General features: G+C 35.2%; 1 protein-coding gene across 3 annotated transcripts in view; it reads left to right on the plus strand.

Annotated features, from left to right (window-relative positions):
• The window catches only part of CSMD3 (CUB and Sushi multiple domains 3), a 725150-nt gene that overhangs the window by 578765 nt on the left and 126092 nt on the right, over positions 1–20293 (plus strand). For 2 of the 3 annotated variants that reach the window (XM_056333378.1, XM_056333379.1), the window contains 6 exons: positions 8878–8991; positions 9672–9767; positions 10643–10846; positions 13587–13711; positions 17672–17768; positions 18699–18803. In XM_056333378.1, coding sequence (XP_056189353.1) covers positions 8878–8991; positions 9672–9767; positions 10643–10846; positions 13587–13711; positions 17672–17768; positions 18699–18803 — 741 coding nt within the window. The remainder of the gene's footprint in view (positions 1–8877; positions 8992–9671; positions 9768–10642; positions 10847–13586; positions 13712–17671; positions 17769–18698; positions 18804–20293) is intronic. The other variant, XM_056333380.1, reaches the window with a different exon arrangement.

Below are 20293 nucleotides of genomic sequence, written 5' to 3' on the forward strand. Positions count from 1 at the left end.
CATTGAGTAGTCTGAATTTATTAGAAATAACTGGCAGGCAACCAGACATTTGGAATTGTAAGAGAAGTCCAAAAAATTACACCTCTGCTACTATTTTAATTTAAAAATTAAACAGTGATAGTAACACTGCTAGGCTCAGAGATATGCAGTTATTGTTACGGCAAACTGAAGTATTCCACTGAACAGTATAAGATGAGATCTTCCAATTTGTTTATGTGAGCTGGTCAAAATTTATTTAAGTTTCCTTAACAAAAGCAATATTTATATATGCATGAATTCTGTAAGATCATCTCTTTAAGATGTCATCTTTCAGTCTTTCCCTTCAAAAATCCTTCTCAGTGATTACTGAAAAATTTCTTTTCAAAGAGCCCAACATTCATTCAAGTTATCTTGCAGTTTTCTCAGGCAAAAAGGGGTGAATAGCAGTTCATTTGGTGTCTACATGAGTGTAATCTAATTTTAAAATATTGTCAGTCCATCATTACAGTGTATTGCTAGTTCATCCTAAATACAAAGAAAAACTTCATACAGTTTTTATCTGTTGCTTGTTATGAAGCTAAATATTTAAAAGGATTACTCACGGAAGGCTAGGTTCAACAGGAGGAGGCAGAGAGAAATTCTAACAGTCGGTATCCTCTGACTTTTTCAACAACATAGTAAAAGTCATTTTTCTCCTTTCACCATAAGTTAAGACAGCAATAAGTCATATAAATCTTTCTACCTTTAGCATCTGTGAGTTTATTAAACATATTTTCTATTATTAAACAATTTTATGTAAAATTCTTGCCTTGCAGTATATGAATGTTAAGCTACTTCATATGAATAAATAATAAAGCTTAACTTTAAAATCCTCCAACATGCAGATATTCTGCTGTGTGTTTATGGATTTTATTTTTTCCAAGGCTAATACATATACATGGCTAATTCTAGGTGTCTTGAAGGTGACATCCAAAGGAAATGGTAGAAGAACTGGAAAACTTAAATGATGTCTTGTTTCTCACAAAAAAAAAAAAAAAAAGAAAAAGAAATCTCTTTCCTCCCCTCCTCTTCCTAAAACAAAACGAACGAAAAAAAAGGATTTTCTGAAACTCCAGCAATGAAACCTAGTTTGTCGTTATATTACTGTGTCACCTCTTAATGCAGTTGTCTGTTTTTGTGGAGAATTCGTCTTATGGGAAAGGGCACAAGATTTTCTCCTATCTGATGATCATCTGATTGATTACTCTAATCTGATTAGCTGTAAAGCCTTGTTGAGTCTTTCCCATTGAGAGACAATCTCACAGAATAGTTTCCTGCTTTTTGCTTCCTATAGTTATGTCTGAATCCTATTTAAAGCATAGCTTTTCTCTGTTGTCACTTACCATTAAGCTGACCGGCCATGATCCATCCCTTAGCACAGTGAATGGGGTCTCCAGACTAGGGAGCTAAGATGCATGAAAAGTTTGCATTTTTTGCTTCTTAGTGTACTTGTTATCTTTAATCACCATAGAGATCATTTCTCTAGTGAGAGATTTCTCTCTTTCTGTCTTTTAAAGAAGGTTGTAGCTTCTGAACAATGTTGCACTTCCCTCCGCCCCCCCCTTTTTTTTTATTCTCAAACAAAACTTAAATATGGTATTATAAATCTCTTGTAAGACCTGATAGGAAAAACTTCACAGCTAAATCATAAGCAAAGAGAGGATGTCATCAGTGGAGCTGATGAAGAATCATATATATTTTTTTCTTTCACTGTGAAATAAAATTCCCATGCTGTTGTGGGCAAAACTCTCTTTTGGAAAGATTATTTAGTCTGATGGCAGAAATTCTGTTTAAAACTATGAGAAGTTACCTTCTGCAGAGCAACTTTGAATTCTGAGGAAGTCCTTTAGCTCTGTAATAAGTGTATACCACAATCATTAGATACCAGAACACCTTATTTTTTTCTTTCACAATCAGAATAAACCTATTTTAAACATAGTAGAAAAGATTTATTTAAAACGCTGTGATCAAGCATGATGATAATTTAAAAGTATCATTCATAACAAATGGATTGCTTTATCTGGGTTTTCGTTTGTTGGGATTTTTTTTTTCAGTTCTTCAAAACTAATTTGGTACAAGAGAAACGGTGATGTTACTGTAGAAAATAACAACCATGATGTAAGCCATGTATATCTTTCCCAGACTGAAACAGGTTTTTTTACTCCCGTTTGAAATAGCTCATGGTTAGGTACATATATGTATATTAAGAATTACAGAGGTAATTTAGGCCCTATTTTATTTACTAGGGTTGATATTCCTTTTGTCAGTGACAGTTACTAAGACCTATCATTATAAGTGCTGATTCAGTCTTGAAGCAAACATCTGAGCTTCATCAGGAAGGCAGAGACAAAATGCAAATTTCAGTATATGTGGTAACAATGCTTAAACCATGTTAGTCCTTTTGGTAATATCTTAAAGGCAAGTGAATTATATCAGTAATGGACTTGATTTTACACTAAAGCTTTCCGAGTTCAATAAGTCATTAGGCATACAAAATATCCCACTGATGTGAGTGGGAAACCTAGAGTTAGGAAAGACAGATCATCTTATTCTGCTAATATCCATAACAGTTATTCAGAGTGTTTCTTTAGCTCTGATACCTGGCAGAAGCATATATTTTACCCAGGTAGATATAACTTGATCAGGACAGTCCAAATGGCTATTATACATTATCTGTAAAGGTTTGACTTTTCAGTTTGGTTTAATTCTTCACTGGGACAGAAGTGACAGCAATTCAGGGATCAGTATGGAAGATTCTGATGGTACATGGCCCTGGAGACATGGGAAGTCTCTGGCATCATGTTAATTTTCAGGGATCACCTCCTCAAAGCTCAAGAGTGGTCCATCCCAATGATCAAGAAATAAGAAATGGTGGCAAAAGGCCTAAGTGGATGAACAAGGAGCTACTGACAAAACTTTAACATGGCAAAGAAGTGTACAGGATGTTGAAGTGGGGATAGATGTCCTGGAAGAAATACAGACAGTTGAAACCCACTGCAAAGATGGGGTTAGGACAGCCAAAGCTCATCTGGAGCTGCATCTGGAAAGGCACATGAAAGGATTCTACAGATAAATCAGCAACAAAAGGGAGAGTAGGGAAGATGTGGGTCCATTCTTGGATGGGGTAGGGTCCCTTGTGCAAAAGGATGCAGAGAAGACTGAATTACTAAATGCCTTCTTTCCTTCAGTCTTTACAAGTAAATCAGCCTTGAGCAGTCTCAGACCCCTGAGACCAGGAGAAAAGTCTAGAGCAAGGTGATTTGGAGGAGGACCAAGTGAGGCAGCACTTAATCAAAATGGGCATACACAAGCCCATGGGACCTGATGGGATGCATCCGCAAGCACTGATGGAGGTCAGTTACCTTTGAAAGGTCATGATGGTTGAGAGAGGTTCCCAAGGGCTGGAAGACAAGAAACATCGCTCATCTTCAAGAATGGCAAGGAGAAGGATCGAGGGTACTCTATGCCAGTTGGCCTCACCTCTGTACCTGGGAAGAGGATAAAGCAAATAGTTCTGGTCTTCTTCTCCAAACATATTAAGGACAGGAAGATGACTGAAAGTAGTTGCCATGGATTTAAAAAAAGGTAAATCAGTCCTAACGGATCAGATAGACTTTTACAATAACATGACTAACTTGGTGGTTGAGTGGAGAGCACCGGATGTTGTTTAGCGTGACTTTAGCAAGCCTTTCAACACAGGCTTGCATAACATCCTCATTGGCAAGCTGATGAAGTACCGACTAAATAAGCAGACAGTGAGGAGAATTGAAAACCAGCTGAACGGCCAAGCTCAAATGGTTGTGGTCAGCAGCATGAAGGATAGCTGGCAGTCAGTCAGTAACCATGTACCCCAGGGACTGACACTGCAGCCAGTACTGTTTAGTGATAAATTACCGACATGATAAGACAGAATGCACTCTCACCAAGTCTGTAGATGATACAAAACTGGATGAGTGTCTGATACACCTATGGTTGTGCTGCCATTCAGAGGGACCTCAAAGGCTCAGAGAAAAGGGGAGATGAGAAGCTCATGAAGTTCAGCAGAAGGAAATAAACAGTCTGCAGCTAAGGAATAACCCCATGTACTAGTACAGGGGCCACCTGGCTGAAAAGCAGGTTTGTAGAAAAGGTTCTGAGGGTCCTGTTGGATGCCAAGTTGAACACGAGCCAGCAGTGTCCCTTGTGGCAAAGAATGCCACCAGCCTCCTGGAATGTGTTCAGCAAAATGTTGCCAGCAGCTCGACAGATCAGCACTGGTGAGTTGCATTTGGGGTGGTGTATCTGGTGCTGGTCTCCCCAGTACGAGAGACGGGCATACTGGAGTGAGTCCAGCAAAAGGTGACGCAGATGACAAAGGGACTGGAGCATCAGACATACAAGGAGAAACTGAAAGGCTTGGGACTGTTCAGCTTGGAGAAGAGAAAGTGCAGGGGGAACTCATCAATGTGTATAAATTCCTAGGAAATAAAAGAGGCAGATCCAGATTTCTCAGTGGTGCCCAGTGACAGAACAAGGGCCAATGGGCACAAACAGAAACTGAAATTCCCTTTAAACAAGAAAGAAACACCTTAGTATAAGGGAGACAGGACACTGGAACAGGTTGCCCAAAGAAGTTGTGAAGTCTCCATCCCTGTAGACATTTGAAACCTGACTGGCCATGGGCCTGCGGAGTCTGCTCTAAATGACTGTACTCTGAGCAAGAGGGCTGGTCTAGATGATCTCTGGAGGCTTCTAGTCTCAATTATTCTCTGATTTTGTAGTAGAAGTTATACAGATAATATTGTTCATTAATATAATATTGTGTAATTAATCCCAGTATTTTTTCTTATTTTTTAAACAGGACAATTAAAGGACTGAAGTAATCTCTGTACATGTTTATTTTACACTTTAAAACTGAAAAAAATTCCTTTGATGAAATTTTTAATCAGTCAACTATTTTGTGCCAATTCCATCTGCTGTTAGATTTTTGCAAACACATTAAAAATATCTGGATGTTATATTGATGAAGGTCAAAGAAACATCTAGATATTCGGAGGCATGGGAAATTCTCTTGTCTAGCTCTTGCCTGGTTAAAAGGGAGCTTGCTTGTGCTGATGTATTTTGAATTGTATAATGAATTCCCTCAATTTCCTAAATTAATGACAGTATTAATACTACAGTTTGCCTGGAATTTTGACAGAGAAAAAAAAATCCTACAAATATAAAAGTATAAAAAGCATATATTTGTTGTTTGTTTTTTAAAAAAAATTTGAGGAAATACATAGTGTTGTAAATATGAAAATTCCAAGATGAAAGCTTCTTTGGATGCCCTAGCATTAGGAAAATGTTAAGTCACAAAATAGAGAGAGAAAGAAAGATATTTTATTTTTAAATAGCATTGCTACAAAGCAGTGAAGGCCAAGACAAACAGAAATTCAGGAATAATTTGAAGCCCAACTTTATATGCCAAGTTTGGTAAGGTGACTTTTAATATTTCATTATATTTGACAGGGTATATCATATGATAGTGAGCCATTTGTTAGGGAATACTTATTCGTCCATCATTAAAAAAAAAACTAGATCACCCCCAAATTCTTCAGTTAAAGTGTTTTCATCTTTATTTGGACTGGGTAATAACTCTCAACGAGTTTCCCAAAGGCAAATCATACTGAATATTCACCAATTTATTTATTTATTTATTTTTAATTTTGAAGCAGATACTTTGAAATTTTCTTCAACTTATATTACTTATGGTTTGTTTTTACGAAAATTGTTTTCAAGCACTAGGAAAAAAACAGAATAAACACATGCCATATGGGGTAGACAAGAATGACCCCAGAAAACACAGAAGCAATGAAATGTTCTTTTTCTAATAACTAGAATTTCTTTTCTTGTGACATAATTGCAGCTGGTCAGGTATCAGTCACTGATGTATTACAACATTTCACAGCTGATTTAATAAAAAATGAGTGTCCTGGCACAGGAAGAAGAAGGAAGATCTATAATCTATCTCCACTACTGGATCAACCATATTCCTGCTTGACTTGAAGAAGCAGCTTGATTCACTTAAACTTAAATTGATCATAAAACTGTGGGCTCAAAAACCCTTACCTGACCTTGCTGCTGTTTCATAGTAACTACTTTCTGCCAGTAGTTCCTATTTGTCAGTGCTTTTGTGTCTCAGCCATACTAATCACCTTAAGTTTCTTCATAATATATTTGATAGTAAATGATAAATTTTGGTTACCTTCTCAGATTTTACGTGTATTTTATTGAGAAATACGCAACTGACAGTGAAAAAACAGTTGCCAAAAATGATACGTAGACCTTTCTCTTTCCAAAATGACCAATTTAAAGTCACATATTTATTCACTTTCTTCAGTGTTATACTTTTAGACAGGAAGGTGCTTAAAACAAAGCTGGAGGCAATAACAATCTTGAAATACTTATGAAAGAAGCCTTTGGATGTGGCTCACTATATGGTATAAATGCTGTGTATATATTTTATAATAACCCATTACAACACAATATAGCTTATAAATTCTATTTTTACAGTTTTCCCCAGATACAGCTCTTGATAATAGTTACGTGTGCTTGTTAAGTTATGCCTCAACATTTCCCTGAATTTTCCATGCATAGTTTGCAACTTAATTCAAAATGGGAAATAACAGTGGAAGTCATGAGGAACTTTACTTGTCTCAATAACAAAATGAAATTAATTGAGTATGAAAATAAGATTTGATAAAAGTACAAATGTGATAGAAACTATTAGCTGGATTAAGTTTGTTAGTTATCATTAACACCACCAAAGAGAAGACTGGAATGCAACTATTACTTTAAAAATAAGCAGAGCTAGTAAAAACATCAGTGTTTAATATTTTTGAGACTGAAGGAAAAATGACAGAGATAATTTGGTATCTCACTTATGGCTCCTCCTAAAAATGGACAAAAGTCTTCAGAAGTGTCTCACACACAGTTTTAAAATTACTTTTGTTTAAATTTTATAAATATAACATCCAGTCTTTCCCTTTAAAAAGAGGTTTTCTTTTTTAAAAATGGCTTCTTTTCTTGAAAAGGGAATATGATATGATCCTGCCTTTTTTTTAATCAGTAAAAAATAAAGAAAAAAGTCAACGATTTGAAGACATCACATTTTTAGTATACAGTTTTTCAAGCTTTACGTGTATATAAATTGAAAGAATTGTAGATGCCTATCTTAGTCCTTTATAACAGAATATACCAGATAAAGATATCATAGAACATTTGGCAAATAAATATAATATAGTAGCAACACGTTGGAATATTTGTATCAAAATACCTAACCTGGATAATGAACCAGAATTGGTTCTGTTACTCTTTATAGGTGGTCCAGTACCTACAAATATCTAACTACTTCCGTGTTTTAATATTTTTACTCCTTAAGCCATTTCCCCTCCATTGCTAGTTATGGTGATAAAATTAATATGTAGATGTTTTGTCAATACTAGAATTAGTAAATACTAGGCACTAGAATTAGTCCAAACAATCTGTTTTTCTTTTCACTGTTTACTTATATTGAAAGTGTAAACAGCTGTGATGTGAATGTGTTGCACAGGCTTTTGAACTTAAATGAAAAAATAATGTTCTTGAATTGAGTTGTTCTGTTGGCATGACTTTTATATTTTGTTGTTGTTATTCAGTGTATATATTCTGACAAGTGTTTGTTGCTTTGAATCACTTGCTTATTTATTTTGCAATGATAAAGATGTTAATGTTCTTAAGAAAAATGAAACATTCCAAGGTAAGTAAAGCTTACAGAAGCTTATCAACAAATATAATTAATAAACCATAATGTATAGCAGTATGCCTAGTATCATAAAGGAGGACATTTAACTGTGAATTTAGATGTTTGTTGGGTAGCAGAGAGCAGAGAATTCAAAAGTGTATTCAACAGGAGAAAAATGGTGTATTGGGTCTGGCTGAGCCCCACTGCAGCCCTCTCAGCGCTGGGCTTTGTATTGGCAGCTAGCAAGGGGGTGATAACACACCAGTGTTGGGGCTACCGCTGAGCAGTGCTGCACAGCATCAAGGCTGCCCCTCCAGCATTCCCCCTGCCCTCTCACCAGCAGGCTGGGGGTGGGCAAGATTCGGGAGGGGGAACAGCCAGGACAGCTGACCCAAAGTAGCCAATGGGACATTCCATACCATGTGATCTCTGCTCAGATGTAAAAGCTAAGAGCAAGGAGGAGGATGGTGGGGCATTTGTTATTTACAATGTTTGTCTTCTGGAGGAACTGTTCCGTGTACTGAAGCCCTGTTTTCCGGGAAGTGGCCAAACACCACCTGCTGATGGGAAGTAGAGAATAACATCTTTTGATTTCCTTTGCTTCCCTGTGCACAACTTCTGCTATTGCTTCATTAAACTGTCTTTATCTTGACTCACAAGGTTCTTTTTTTCATCTTATTTTCTCCCACCCTGTTCTGCTGAAGAGGGGAGTGATAGAGCATCTTGGTGGGCACCTGGTGGCCACCACAAATGGTTTGGTTCCCTCATTACTAGAATCTTTTAATGAGTGTATGTGTGGTCTGTATACCTTCATTGTCTCTTTTATGTATATAGAATTACATTTTTATCCATGTACCACTGTAATGTTATAAAAAATAACTTTAATCATCAGAGTAACTAATTAAGTGATCAGAGAAGTTATGAAATAAACTTGGTTTTTATTTAAATATTTTTAAAACAATATATTAATGTATGTTTTGTTCTCTTCTCTTTTTTTTTTTTTTTTGTTGTTGTTGTTGTTGTTGTTTGTTTTGTTTTGTTTTTCCTCTTTTATTCTGTCCCCCTTTTTTTTGGCCATTGGTGCCTCTTGCTGTTCCTCCTTCCTGTTTGGTCAGTGGTTTTTGGCCAGTTTGTATTTTTCCAGACATCACTCCATGATGTAGTTGAAGTATATGATGGTCCAACTCTTCAGTCATCTTTGTTATCCTCTCTCTCAGGATCTCATTCAGGTATCCTTTAATAGAACTGTCATTAAACTGTTGTTTGTTTTTAGGAACCTAGAAAGATAGTGTAGTCAGTAAAAAAAGGAAAACATTATTGTCTTATTTTCATATATTCAATTCAGGCATATATATGAAATCAGGATTTTGAACTAAAAATATAAACATTCAAAACTCTGCATTAATGAATAAATGAGGTAAAATGGAATCTATTCTTTTTAGATTTTTTCCCCCTGATATTTAGCTACTATAGTGAGTGTTTGGGGCTTCTCACTCTGTGCATTTGTGACTTTTATTTAGTGAGCAATCTGAACTGTGTATTACATGCTTCAAAGGAAAAACGGTGTGTGTTTGTAGCAAAGTAAATTCTATAGATTATGTGCACATCTACTCAGTTAAAAGAGGTATGGAATCTGGGTTTGTTTGTTGATTTGTTTGTTGGGGGGGGGTCTTGTAAAGAAAACCAACAAATATTCCTAATAACTCACATGAGTTTTAGTTCCCCTTTTTACAACAGCATAATACTGTCAACATAACATACTGAAGTTGCATATATCTTGCAAAGTTTACTGAAGTAGAACAAGGTTTTGGGCTGGTTATGTCCAGCTACAAAGATGATGACAGGTATTTTGAATGCTTCTTTAGTAAAAAGTGGTTATGATAGCTTTATATTTGCTTTGTTTGAGTAGGTGAATCCCTTCCATTGAGCTCAGGTAACCAGATCACGGTTCGATTTACTTCGGTTGGACCAGTAACAGCTAAAGGATTTCATTTTGTCTATCAAGGTGAGACAACCTGGACAAATGTGTACATTTATTCTTTTCGTCACAAATTCTAAATCATCAGAGAGGAACAGACCAACAATGTAGAGGAAAGTAACAGCCTGTTAAAAATACAACAAGTTTCACTATTTCTGCATGTTTTGAAAAATGTTTAGGATCATTCTTTTATGTGTATTTTAAGCTTAAATCAAATATTTAAGAAGCATGAGAGGTTCCAAATTTAAGATGACAGTTATAGAAAGCAGCTGTTTCTGTTTGCTAATCTGGTTGACTAATGTTAGATGCATCTGGCTGCTCAAACCGGTTTATTTCTCAATTTAAATATGAATAACTTAGGTATTATTACCTGTGGGTGACTCAGTGATCTTACTGTTATTTAGATACTTCTCCTGGTTTACATTATCTGCCTTTTTATGGGTCAAATGCAGAAATGATTATACATCAGTACTTGCAACTGCAAGTCATTCTTTCATTAAATTTAAATCCTGATCTGACAGTCAGAATACACATTTAGAAATCCACAAGAATAAATGTAAATATCCCTATGACACAGTAATGTTATTTTTAAAACATATATTAGCTGAATATTTCATAGTAGTATTTCTTTCCAGTGCTATTTTAGAAAGGTTTCAGTGTGGATGTTATGCATTGGTTTTAATCTTGGCAAGGGTATCAGTGCTGTGCTATTCTAAATAGTAACTCAGACATCAGAAGTATGTAATCCATATTATGAAGCTTCATTTGAGTATTATGAAAATGTTCTTAACCAGCAAATAACTGAATGTTTCTTCCAGTCATTTTGAATATTTGTGGTTCAAAATCTGTATTCCTCCATCAAATCTAAAATTAAGAATCCACAATTGTTTGTACATTTGCAGCTGTTCCAAGAACAAGTGCAACACAGTGTAGCTCTGTGCCTGAACCGAGATTTGGAAAAAGGATTGGAAATGAATTTGCAGTTGGGTCATTGGTTCTTTTTGAGTGCAATCCAGGCTATATCCTCCATGGGTCAACAGCAATTAGGTGTGATACAGTACCAAATGCATTGGCACAGTGGAATGATTCACTCCCTACATGTGTTGGTGAGTTCTTAAGGCTTTTTAAAAGGACTAATTCCTGCCTAAAGTGTAGACCATTCTCTAGCTGAATGTGTTCCTTCTTTGTCGTCTGTATGGTATTTTATTCTTCTTTACTTTTATTCACTTTCTTCTTCATTCAAGGTTAAGATTTTACTCCTTTTTCTATTCTAACCTTGCTGTGATATTTAATGAATTTCATGAACATACTCTGCTGCTATAAATTATATGCCAGTTTATTTTACCTTAACATCAGTGACAGTCCCTGGCTGTCCTTTAATCAAGACTCAGAAATACCAGTTTGTACCCTGACCGCTTACAAGACTAAGATGCTTTTGCTTTGCAGATCTCTAACAAAATATTGCAAGCTATTAGAAAGAACACTACTATATTAAAAATCAGAAAGAGTTAATGCTAATATTTCATTACAGAAAAAAGCAGTAATTTTTCTGATCAGAAAATACATTTTCTCCACTTCTAATCATACAAGATTACATTACCAAAATTTAATTTTGATATCATTGTGCATCCAATGACATTGATAATGCTGGTTTGCACCAATTAAAAATCTGGTAAATGTGCTAAAAAGCCCTGCAATAAAGACAGAAAATTCTAATGGTACATTTCACCATAGGCTTATGTCAAGGGCAAATATGACACATTTACATATTAAGTTTAATTAATTAGAGTTTGGCTTGGTTTTTATATAGAAAAAAATAGTTGTTTATAAATGAATTTAGATTGGTCATCATTTGGACAGATGTTTTTGCAACTTCATTAAACTTTTCCATCTGTAACATCTGTTGCAGTACTGACCATATTATACATATTTTTTTCAAATTGAATAGATTGAAAACTATTCATTTTGAGTATGAAGACATCTGAAGAGCTTCATTTTCAACCAAAACAGCCAATATGAGTTAAAGTTACTGTACTTTTCTTGACAGAAAACAGATTTTTTATAAAAAGTATCATAACCCATTGCAGAAAACACATTATGATATTGACTGCAGCATTAAGAAGTACATAAACAGAGTTTTAGATGAATGGAGGAAAGGAAAATAGAGAATATTTTTTCACTGGCTGATTTTTATTCTTCCATGCTAATCAGCTGATAATGCATGGTAGAGTCTGAGTGTTTTTCAGTAAAATAAAGGATTTTCTCCAAAATACTAGAATCCTGATAGAGACCAAGACTAAGTACCACTGAGGTAATTTTAATAAAATATTATTAACTGGCTATTATACACAAATAATGTTTATTTAAGGCATAGGAATTATGTATCAATAAGAAGCCAAAGTATATAGCTATATTTCATTTATTCTCAATGATTGCAGTTTAATCAGTAGAACTGTACTTTTTACCCCCTTGAAATGTATTTCCTTGTTTTTCAGATATAACAATTTAACAGAATATTTAAATAATTATTTTGACCGTTGATCACAATTTATTACTGATACGTTAATACATGATTTAGTCTGTGGAAGAGAAAGCTATCTGTCTCTAGGCGAGTTGAACTGACAAAGGGTTACAGGCCACCCTATGTGTGAAAAACACTGTGCCAGTAAATGTGGTAAAATATATACAAGGTGAAAATTACATTAATCTAAATCAATTTAATAATTGAAGTGGTAGACATTAATAATAATAAAATTAATAAATATTAAATTACCTTAACTTTAGTGAATGCTTGAATATTTACTTACAGATGGTAGACATCAATCATTCTGTCTGTTCATCCTCTTATCAGTAATTATTTAAAAACTTCAAGTGACACTGACCTTTAGTTTATCGATGTAGTTCCCAACAGATTCTATCAGTTATATGCCACACAAAATGTGGCTACAGTATTCATTATTAAGATAAGTTCTACCTTTTTTCTAAATCCTCATATTTGTACCTAATGAAATCCATTCAGAACTTAGCAGTGTTGCACATAAGTGATACATTAGCTTTTAATGGTTTTGATAAACCATCTCATCCATCTTTTCCTTCGACTTCTTAAATACCAACAGAATATCTGTATCTAGATTAAGCTGTAATATTCTTTGTCCCGGTTAGAGCATCTAATGATCTAGACGAGATAAATTCAAGATGAACATTCAGAAGAGAAACTTGATGGTACTGAATGCCTCTGTCCTATGTCATGCATAACACATTAATCCATGGGCATGGATATGATCAGTGCAGTCTTGCAGGCATTTAGCAATTTCTTTACTAATGTGATAGATCTATAGTCTGTTATGTGATAACTCACACAAGCAGAAAACAGTCAGAGTTGACATTGGTGCTATTAATTATTAAGACAACAAAGTAGCAATATTAAGAAAGAATGTATCTTTTTTAAGACATGTTTCTGTCTTTTATACTAATACAATACATAACTGTTCAAAATTCATTCTTAACACCTAAAAATAATGCTTTATTTTTGTAAGATTATTAAGAGACAATAGAGTGGATTTCACTTTGTTAAAGGTCAAAAAAGTAAAGGGAATATGAGCATGATTCTGCCAGGTAGAAAACTGAGATAATTCTAATTTTCCTTTATTCTTCTTTGGTCATTTAAAAGAAGGGTTTAGAGATACAAATTTTATTTTCCTGAAGCAAATATATATTATTTAAGATAGCATAAATTTAAATTTCTTCATCCATGGTATACTGAACCTTGTATAAACTTTTATAATAACTTTTCTCACTTCTAAAGCATCATAAGTTGTTTTTTTTGCCTTATGCATTTCCTTTCAGTGCCCTGTGGTGGAATTTTAACCAAGCGCAAAGGGACCATTTTGTCTCCTGGTTACCCTGAGCCTTATGACAACAATCTGAATTGCGTGTGGAAGATCACAGTACCAGAGGGAGCTGGGATTCAAGTGAGAATACTTACTATTTGCCTATTCTCATCATGTTTTAAACTGTTTTTCCTGAGATGTTTTTCCAAGAGCATGAAAAGATCATTTATTCATACATTTTTCTATATCACTACTGATTCTGACGATGGAATTTATTGCACATCTTTTTATTCACACAGTTGTTAAAAGTTAAAAGATTTACAAATATCTTAAGATACACTTCTAACTTTTTAATTAGAAGAAAATCACCAATAATTTAAAATGTGTTATTTCAGCAGGTCAGTGACTCCTTATAAGCCAGATGAAATAGTGAGACTTTTCTGTGATTTTTTTTTCTTTCCCAAAATGGATAAATCATCTCTAGCAAAGTGAAATTAAGTGGGTTGTTCCATAAACAAATTATATATGTTTTCCTAGAAACATATATACTTACTTTGTAAGTTTATATGTTTATATATGTATAACTTTGTAAGTTACTTACTCTATCGTTATGGAAGTTCATTGTGATGTAAAGATGCTTTGGTATGTTTCAATATGAGATGGGAATTGGCCCTTTAAAATATTGTCAGGATTGTCATTTATTAAAATTTAGATTAAGAACTTCATAGAACACATAGCAGAAAAGTATCCATTAAGCTAAGTCATGTATATCTCACTCGTCAGAGTTCACTAAAGAGACTGACAGAAATCTGATTATTGGAAAGGCAGTTGAGTTTAATAAATTAGGACCTTTAAACATCATCTGTTCAAATTTCAGCAAAATGCATATAAAGAAGTCATGGTAGCAAGTTTTCTCTGTCTACTTTTAGTTCAAAATAGAACTACTGTAGAAAATGAATAAAGAGCTCAGTTTCTGTAGGTATAGATTTAATAATGAAAACCAGGAAAACCATTGTGGACAGTTTATTAAAGCTTTTTAATAAATTACATCACAGAGCTTTTAGGATAATAAAGTCTACTGAGTCAAGAAAAGTTCAAAAAATAGTATGAGCTCATACTTTGTGGCTTAATAGGCATTCAGAAAAATCTATCTTTTTATTTTAAATAACTAAAAATACTTAGAGAAAAATTTAAAAACTTTATGGAAGAACACAGAAATCATCACAAATACAACCCAAGTCCATACATGATGACATCTGTGAGTTCAATTTTCAAAACAACCAATGCCTATTAACAATAGTATTTATTTACCTAAGGCAGTTTTGAGATTGATTTTGAGGAACACTTCTTGATTTAAACAGTTGACTAAGTTAGGATACTTTGTTCTGTGTATTTCTTATACAATCAGTAACGTAAGTTAAACACTAGGAGGATAGTTCAGAGCATTTAAATTAAACATTAATTGGTATCCTAAGAGGCAGTCACTGTTGCTTTTTGGGTTGTTTATCTCTTATCACAGACTGCATTAGGTGATTAAATTACTAACTTTGATTTGAAGTTAGGTGTCTAATCTGTATGATATTCTTTTGCTCTAGAGTCATAATAAAAAGTTATATTTACTGTTTGCTTTTTTCTAGTTCTTCTGAACTTTTTTGATGAGCTAGTGAATACAATCCCTTTCTATTATCAGTTGCTGAATAAGTTATTCATTTATACTTGTATAAAAGTAATGACAACAGAACAGTTTCATGGACATACCTGTGTGATTGTAATCAGATTTGTAGAACATTTAATATTGCCACTGAAGCAGGACAGTCACAAAGTGTGATGTTCATGCTTGATCCTTTGAATCCTGTCTGATATTCAGGGCTAGGTCTGAGCAAGATAAAGTCCTTGATATAGTAAACTGAACACAGCTGACACGGGGTCAGTAAGATGGAGTATACATCAGAAATCATTATACCATTTTTACTGCATTATTTTTCATAACTTATTTAGCTTTAAATCCATTAATGATATAAAAAATAGCATCAGATCTGTTTTGGGTTGGGTTTTTTTTTCAAAGAAAAAAACTGAATATGTGTATATAAAAATGTAATTATTACTGTGAAAATCAGCTACTTAAGGCAACGTTTGAAAGCTTGGGTGACTGATTTCGTCCAACCTGGGAATGCAAGCAAATGCAGATATTGAAGATATCCATGACAGCTAATGTTTTTGTGCTTATTTAAATGCATAAAATATCTGGACATTTTTTCTAACCAATATATATATACCCTCAAAGTAACAAAGACACTTCCCCAGCTTAAAGGAGATGAAAATAATGTGTCACCAATGCATATTCCTCTGTGAAACATGTAGGTGGAAATTTAGACTATTCAGGCATAATAACTATCAATGTGTATGATTATGTTTTTGAATTTGTTGAAACACTGTGATCAGATGCAAATGCTGAGCTGTTTCGTATCACATCAAAAAGCAGACATTTAAAGGTAGATTTAGGTAAATATGAAGTGTGCACCAAAAGTCTGCCTTTAGGCATGTAACTTGAATACCTTATATTAGGAAATTAATCTGCCATAGTTCCTTATGAAGTTAGGGCAGAAAGGCACCTGGAGTAGATAATTCAAAACATCTAATATAGCGTCTAGCTCTGAAAGTATGTCTGTCTGTTTATTAACTACATGGGGTGGTTAGGGCAACATTTGTACTAAAATAGATGTTTTAAATTAAGTGGTTTATGATGAATACAAAAACTGTAGTCAGCATCAATCTGGCCCTGAAAACGCGTTAAAAAAATTAGATAATTTGATATTTGTTCTGAAGATTTCCTAGGTGCCTACATTTCCAATTCTATATATCTTAAGAAATATTCCTGACAGAGACAACACCCATAAAGTTTCACCTAAATCCCATAAAAACCAACAAATGAACAGCCAAGCCTTAAAGTTTTCTGAGAGAACAGATCCAGGGGACCTCCTCCAAGTATCTAAAACACAGTAACAGTCAAAGCCTCTCTGTGGCTTCATTTTTTTAGAAGAAATATCATCCTTCAGCTGTAACATCTAACCAGTTCCTACAAAAAAGTACAGTAATGCCCCATCCAAGAAATAAGTGACCAAACTGAATATTCCTTTTACCTAGAAGAAGGGGCAAGTGACATATTTCACCTAGAAGAGTAACTTCATTACCTAGTTGTACTAGAACCGATGCTTATTTCTTCTGTTGAAGCTATTCCATTTTGGAAGAAATAAAAGGAAGAATAACTGAGACAGAAGAACAGTAAAAGAAGCATAATTCCCTAACCTAGTGGCTAAGGTACCCCTTTTTGAGGGTGATTGGGGTTTCATCTGTGCTTTTGCCACTCTTGCAATGCTTTTCATTAAACAAAAAATGGCCAGACCCTCTCCCCTCCAAAGTGGGAACAGGAACCTGGTATTTCTCTACTACAGCGGGTGTATTTTCACTAGGTGAGAACAGATATATCCTCCCTGTTGCAGTTTATCTGCTTACCACTTTGCATCTCTGTGAGTGGAAGGATGTTGTCACCTCTGGAATGAATGAAGATTTTTGCTTGTAGCATGCTAGTGACTGCTCCTCTTCAAGAGATGAGTCAATGATGAAGGTAACCAAACAGGAGGTTGCTCTTGCATGGAGGCAGAACTGAACATGGCAAGAGAGATGAAGCAGTGTACATCACTGTGGGAGTGGGTTTAGCCCTGGATAAACCAGAGAATCACAAAGAAACTGCAGTAATTGACGATACCATGTTTTTGTCTTCCTCTCTATGCCCTCCAAACAAGGGAATCATATTCTATACTCAGGTGATTTTCACAGTTCTGTGACTCTTGTCAGAGGTGATATGTAGTTGTCACTAAGGGTCACAAGATTTAGTAGTCTGAATTGACAATTAAATTAAAAAAAATAATTTGCAATGCAATTTTATTCTCATAATGATGATTTTCTGTTCTCTATGACAATGAGAGAAAGGCACAACTCTCCATGATTGAAAGCAACAAAGGCTACAATTTACAGTGGTCTTTGTGCTTGAATACAGACAGGAAGAAGTTTATGTTCTTTCCCTCACATTTTTCTTCATAGGTGCAAGTGGTGAGTTTTGCCACAGAACACAACTGGGATTCCTTAGACTTTTATGATGGTGCTGACAACAATGCTCCAAGGCTTGGAAGTTATTCAGGTGACTGAGAAAATTTTACATTAAGTGTTGCACAGAGTCAACTCTTTATTGTAAACACAGAACTCTTTCTAGTTTGTGTGTGAGAGTGTGTGTGTGTGTGCTTGTTTCTCCTATAATTAACAACAGGTAGTATTCTTTATCAGTTTTAATCAGTTTTCTCTTAATAGACTTCATAAAGCTGAATATTTGAAAATGCTAGAAATGAAATAACATTCAGGGGCTCCCAAACTAGATATATATTAATCTCATTGTTTGCCCACTCTTATAGCAGGGTCCAGAAATACACACCTCTAAAAGAGATGCCTCTTGAAACTGTACATGACTAAAGGATGTATTCTTTATCCTTATTTTAGATAAACAATGCAGTTCTATTTGCCTTTTTTTTTGTTTTGTTTTGTTATTTTCCTTTATTCTACTTAATTCATGTGTATGGAATATGATCACAGGCAATAAGATTGTTGTCTTGTCTTGTGCTGAAAAACAAATAAAGAGTCAATCACATTTCTAAGAATAGCCCTACAGAATATGTTCAGGGATGCTTCATATATTTAACTGTTATATTTAAAATTATTCCAGTTACACAATTTGCTCTTGCTTTTATGAAAACCCTAGTGAATAATTCTTATTTTTGTAGATAAAGGCATGTAATACAAATTTATATCAGACCTTGCTTCCCTGAGTACCTGCAGTTCACATCTCTGATATTGTGGTGTACTGAAAATGTAATAAAACTTTTATAGGGACAGATATTCAATAGCATCCATGATGACAAAATATGGTGGAATTGGTTATGTGACTTCTCTCTCCCCCTCTCATTCTCTCCCCCCATTCCTCCCTTTCCCTTTCTCCCTTTTTATATACAAGCACATTGATGTATGTATTTAGTTCAGTTTCGGTGCATTTCAATAATATTTTTATTTCTCTTTTCAGGGACAACCATACCTCCACTTCTCAACAGCACATCAAATAATCTGTACCTAAATTTTCAGTCTGATATCAGTGTTTCAGCTGCTGGATTTCATCTTGAATATACAGGTAATTCAGAAATGTTCAGTTACTGAAGAGTGCTGCTGGTTCCAGACGTCAGTTGTAACTAAAGTATATGAAAGAGGAATAATCAGTCCTATTGCATATAATGAGCTACATGCCATTACCTCAAAGTCATGAGTAAAATCCTATTTAATTCCAAATGAGCAAGAACAGGGCTGAAACCTGTTCTGTAAGCTTGAAGGGGGGGGGGGGGGGGGGAGGGGTTGGCGGGGGTGTGTGTGTGTGTGCTTTTACCTTTAATTTGGTTTTGCTCTCTGAATAGTTTTTCTGAACATACAGCAGCAAGGACAGAATGCAGATATTCTCATTTGATGATCCTAGACCCAAGATACAACATATTTATGTAACTGTTACAGGCAAAGCCAGGATACTGATTTTGGGGATTTCAATTTAACTTATTTGCCAATTAACAATTAACTGCTGATTCTGGTATAGAAGAAACATAATAAAAATGAAAGCCTTAGGAAAAACTCCCCTGCTTCCCACCAGACACTTCTGCACACACACACACTTTCCTGTTTTCACCAAGCACCACACTCTCTCCCTTTGGTGAGGTAAGGGCAGTGCAGCAGGTTGGGTCAGTGGGCTGTTCCCTATGGTCCCCTTTAGGGTCCCACCTCAGCGCCTGCTGGGGTGTACACAGGCTCCAGCCCCTGCTCAGCCAGCTGCTTCAGCTGCAGCCTCTGCTCAGTCATGTTCTCTCCATCTTCCTTCAGTGAGGTCGTCTCTCTCCTCCTGCTCTGGCCTTGCTGTTCCTTTTCTTGGTGCTGACTGCTTTTTCTTAAATATGTTCTCTCAAGCACATCTGATTGGTTCAGAGGCACCACAAAGTCCTGCAGTCGGTGCAGCTGTGTCCTGCAGTGGAGCAGTTGGAGCTGGCACAGTGTCTGGCACAGCCCCTGGTCTCTTCTTACAGACGCACCCCCCCCTGCAGCACCACACCCCACAACCCCCTGCCAAAATCTGCCAGTTATGCCCATTGCAATATGTACTGTATAGCATGTATTCTATATATATACACATGTAGGACACACAAATAAGTCACACTCGGCGGTACTGAGAGAATGAATGAACTTAAAATAACAGCTGTGCTTCTTAACTGACCAATGCTCACAGGTTGGTGAGAACACAGCAGAATTATTTCAAATGTTTTTATTAATGCAGAGTACCTCACCAGCAGAAAAGGCTATAATTATAAACATACTGTCTGTCTGAATGAGATTGCCTTAGCTGACTGACAGGAATTCTGGCAATCACTAATATTTTGATGCAGGATTTTTGTGTTTGTTTTTGTTGGTTTTTTTTCCTTTTTTCCCAGCTGTGCAGTTCCCTCTTCTCGTACTGATTCTGGTGTCTGATCTACATAATTGTATGATGTTATTTCTTGTCAGTCTCACAGTATGCAAATCCCATGCTCTGGTTGTCTGATTAGCCGGTGGGAGAACACAGCTTTGCAAAATTGCTGCCTGATCGCT

Source organism: Falco biarmicus, chromosome 3 (genome assembly GCF_023638135.1).
Source record: "Falco biarmicus isolate bFalBia1 chromosome 3, bFalBia1.pri, whole genome shotgun sequence".
NCBI classification, from domain to species: Eukaryota; Metazoa; Chordata; class Aves; order Falconiformes; family Falconidae; genus Falco; species Falco biarmicus.